The sequence below is a fragment of the Lissotriton helveticus genome, chromosome 7 (genome assembly GCF_964261635.1).
Source record: "Lissotriton helveticus chromosome 7, aLisHel1.1, whole genome shotgun sequence".
In the NCBI taxonomy this organism is placed as follows: domain Eukaryota; kingdom Metazoa; phylum Chordata; class Amphibia; order Caudata; family Salamandridae; genus Lissotriton; species Lissotriton helveticus.
In genome coordinates, this window is record NC_136068.1 from 1,875,516,348 (window position 1) to 1,875,519,939 (window position 3,592).

Here is a 3,592-nt window from a genome sequence, read left to right on the forward strand (position 1 = left end):
CAGTTCTGGGAGAAGCCTCTCATCTGCTGGGTTTAGAGCCTCCAAGGGGATGGCCCAGGGTTTATCGACATCTGCCTGTGACAACATAGGCCTTTTTTGAAGTTGATTAGATTCCTGGGAACACATGGTCATCTTTTCAAAGGAAGAGAACACATCCTCACACCAAAGCAATGCAAATGGGCTTCTACAGGCTTTTAGTAAGCAGACAATGACTTTTAAAAAGTCCAAAAATGAAGGTTCTAGCTGTTTTGTAAGAGGAGATATTATTTAACATCTAATATATATTCCATGACTTTCCCATGGGGCAGCTAACCCTGCTACAATGAAAATAGCTTTTTGGGCCTTGTGGCTATAAGGACATGTTTTACATTAAAACTTTGCATTTCCTACTTTTAAATATCAAGCATGTGGCCTTATGGGGCATGAAGGCCTCCTTAGTGGTAACCTTTGCATCTTTAAAACTGAACAGACAAGCTAAAGTATTAGATCTGCAGCTATGTTGTGAACTATAACTCTAGTGGTGACAAGATATATGATGCTGTACAGTATTGACATTTAACTTACATGCCATGGGAACATGGTGTGCCATATAGTAGGGGCTTACAGGTAAGTTACACATACCAATTGTTAGGAATTGTGCTTCTGGTTGGCAGAGGTATGCACCCTGTCTAAGCAGGAAACACAATCCTAGTCAGGCTAAGTAAGAAACGCTCTTTAAATTAACTTGTGCTCACCCTCTCAAAGCTTGGCACAGAGAAGGCAGGCTTAACATAAGAGACAATGTGTAAAGTATTTGTGCAACACTTCAAACAGTAACACAATGAAAACACCACAAAAAAATTCCACACCAGTTTAGAAAAATAGATGATGACTAAAATGACAAAAATCAAATAAGAAGAAGTCAAGATATGATTTTTTTACAGAATACTAGAGAGCATAATTCTTAGAATCAATAAGTGCCTATGGTGGGTATCTGGTCGCGCGGACTGGGCCAAAGTAGAGTTCAGGATGACTGCAGTGGAGCATGGGCCAAGTACAGTAGCAAAACAAGGCCTGCTGAACAAAAGTACTTTAATCCTGGGTATAACAGAGAGATGTGGGGTACAGCCGAGCAATGTGTCCTTCTCGATCCCGCAGTCGAGGTGATTTCCTCCATGCAACAATGGCAGTGTTCTGGTTACAAAGAAAAAGCACTGGGTCCTAGATGTGTTGGTTCTGAAGCTCGTGCCCCGGTTTCCTCCACACAGTCAAGGGGATGTGTTAATCCTCTCTCACTTCAGCAGCGGTGATGTGGTGGTTCTGAAGCATTGTTTCCGATGGCGATGCACTGGTTCCAAGTGCTATGCGTCGGTTCTGTTCCCTCAGCAGCAGTAATGTATTGTGTCTGCATCACGCAGCAGAGAATATGTTGGCTCCACTGGAGCAAGCACCAAGGTGCCCCTCCAATGCAACAGGTACATGAGCGGGGGTAAGTTTTTAATATCCATGAGTCATAGAAGTGGAGATCACTCTGGGTTCAAGCAAAAGTTCAGTTCTTCCTCACATTCGATAGGGCCAAGTTTTGCAGTCCTAAAGCACAGAGTGAAAAAAATCAGCATCAGTTCAAACAAATGGGGATTAGGATGCAAAATTAGAAATGTTTCTTCTATTGGTGCTTTACATTCTCTTGATGCTTTTTACCTTACCGCTTCAAAAATGTATATCTTTGGTTATCCTATTGGATTTTTGTCTCTTTATGTCAATTTACTCTACACAATTTTCACATACCTACTTTACATATTTTCCTAGGTTAAGCTTATCTCTTTTTTGCCATAACTATCAGGCGGTAGAGACCATGTTTGAAATATTGAACTCTGCTTTAACTTGACAAGTTTTTGGCTTAATTCCTTGTGGTGGATTCAATAATAACAAGGTTTAGATGGAAGCTCTAAAAACAGATAAATAAGTAATGACATCTCAAAATATATTTTTGAATAGCCACCTGTCTTCAGCTTTTAGTTCCTAAGTAATACATTGACATTGCTTGTGTGTTTGTTTTCAGCCTGTCTAGAAACTCAGTGTTCGCTGCGTTGTTTGGCAAATGAAGGAAGAAAATCAGACCTTGCTGAAGGATTTCCTGATTGTAGGATTTTCTGATCTTCCTCAACTACAAGTTCCCCTTTGTGCTGCCTTTTCAGTAATATATCTCTTAACTCTTGCAGGAAACCTTTTGATCATGGCAACCATTTATTCCAACTCACATCTACACACACCAATGTATTTCTTCCTCACAAATCTTTCCTTTAATGACATCTGTTACACTTCAGTCATTTTCCCGCATATGCTGGCCAACTTCTTTATGGATGGTACACACATTTCTTTTATTGCCTGTCTTCTACAGGTTTACTTTTTCATGTTTGTGGTGGTGGTAGAATATATTCTCCTCTCAGTAATGGCTCTTGATCGGTATGTTGCTATCTGTAATCCATTACGCTACATGGTTATCATGAATAAGGCTGTTTGCTTCCGTATGGCTGTGGGAACTTGGGCAGTAAGTTTCTTGGTGCCACTACCACATACTGTGTTACTGTCTCAGCTCTCCTACTGCGAATCCCACACAATCAACCACTTTTTCTGTGATATCACAGCTCTCATGAAGATTTCCTGCAGCAACACTCACAGTATAGAAACACTTACCTACATTATGGGTGCTATAGTGGCACTCCTATGCTTTAACTTAATCATTATATCTTATGTCAACATTGCCTCATCCATACTTAAAATTAAAACTAAAGGTGGGAGGCACAAGGCCTTCTCAACGTGTGCATCACACATCACTGTAGTTGTTATATTCTTCGGTTCTCTCTTTGGTACCTACTTGCGGCCCACTTCAACATACTTAATGAGAGACACCAAAATATCATCTTTGTCATATATCGCCCTAACTCCACTTTGTAACCCCATCATATATAGCCTGAAAAACACAGAGTTTAAAAATGCTCTGAGAAAAACAAAGAATGCATTGTAGACTTTGGGAGAAGAACTCGCTTACTGTTTTGGGCTGGCAAACCATTGTTTCCTATAAAAAGGGTAATATAGTGGCCAGGGATCGATAATGGGCTTGCCACAACCATTGCGTAAACATGTTGGGTGCTTGGAATAGAGGGGTGTTTTTGGGTATATGGTCACATATCAACGTTTTAATGTATTTATCCATCATATATCAAAGCTGCACAGCCTTATATCTTTTGTTCATAATGTATTTACAATGTCAACATTAATTAGTATTTCCTGCTGGTAGTGGACTGTGGTTGTCTGAGAGGTGACACTTCTGATGCAATATTGCAGGGTCATTTTGGGATGCATTCCTTAAATAAGGTTTTTCCTGGGGTTCATGTGCTAGCCTTTGCAGCTGAGCAGTATGACATGTTGTAAAAAACATTTGAAATCTTTAAAACAGGGCTTTTGTTCAGTTCACCGACCACACTAGAAAAGGAAAGATGATGATTACATCAAATTATGGTATGTCTTGCATGCATGTGTTGTATACTAAGGGTTTTCATTTTCATTTTTAACTGCCTTTGGTTTTTAAGAAATTAGCAGTCAGCATTTT

General features: G+C 39.8%; 1 protein-coding gene across 1 annotated transcript; it reads left to right on the forward strand.

Moving 5' to 3' along the window:
- The first annotated feature begins 2,080 nt into the window (after positions 1-2,080).
- LOC144767815 (olfactory receptor 1G1-like) lies at positions 2,081-3,007 on the forward strand. Its single transcript, XM_078651193.1, has one exon. The coding sequence runs from the start codon at positions 2,081-2,083 to the stop codon at positions 3,005-3,007; it is 927 nt and encodes a 308-aa protein (XP_078507319.1).
- Positions 3,008-3,592: the final 585 nt, after the last annotated feature.

What these genes read in the sequence shown, in the direction of transcription:
- LOC144767815 (XM_078651193.1), top strand. Translation starts at nt 2,081, where the DNA reads ATGAAGGAAGAAAATCAGACCTTGCTGAAGGATTTCCTGATTGTAGGA.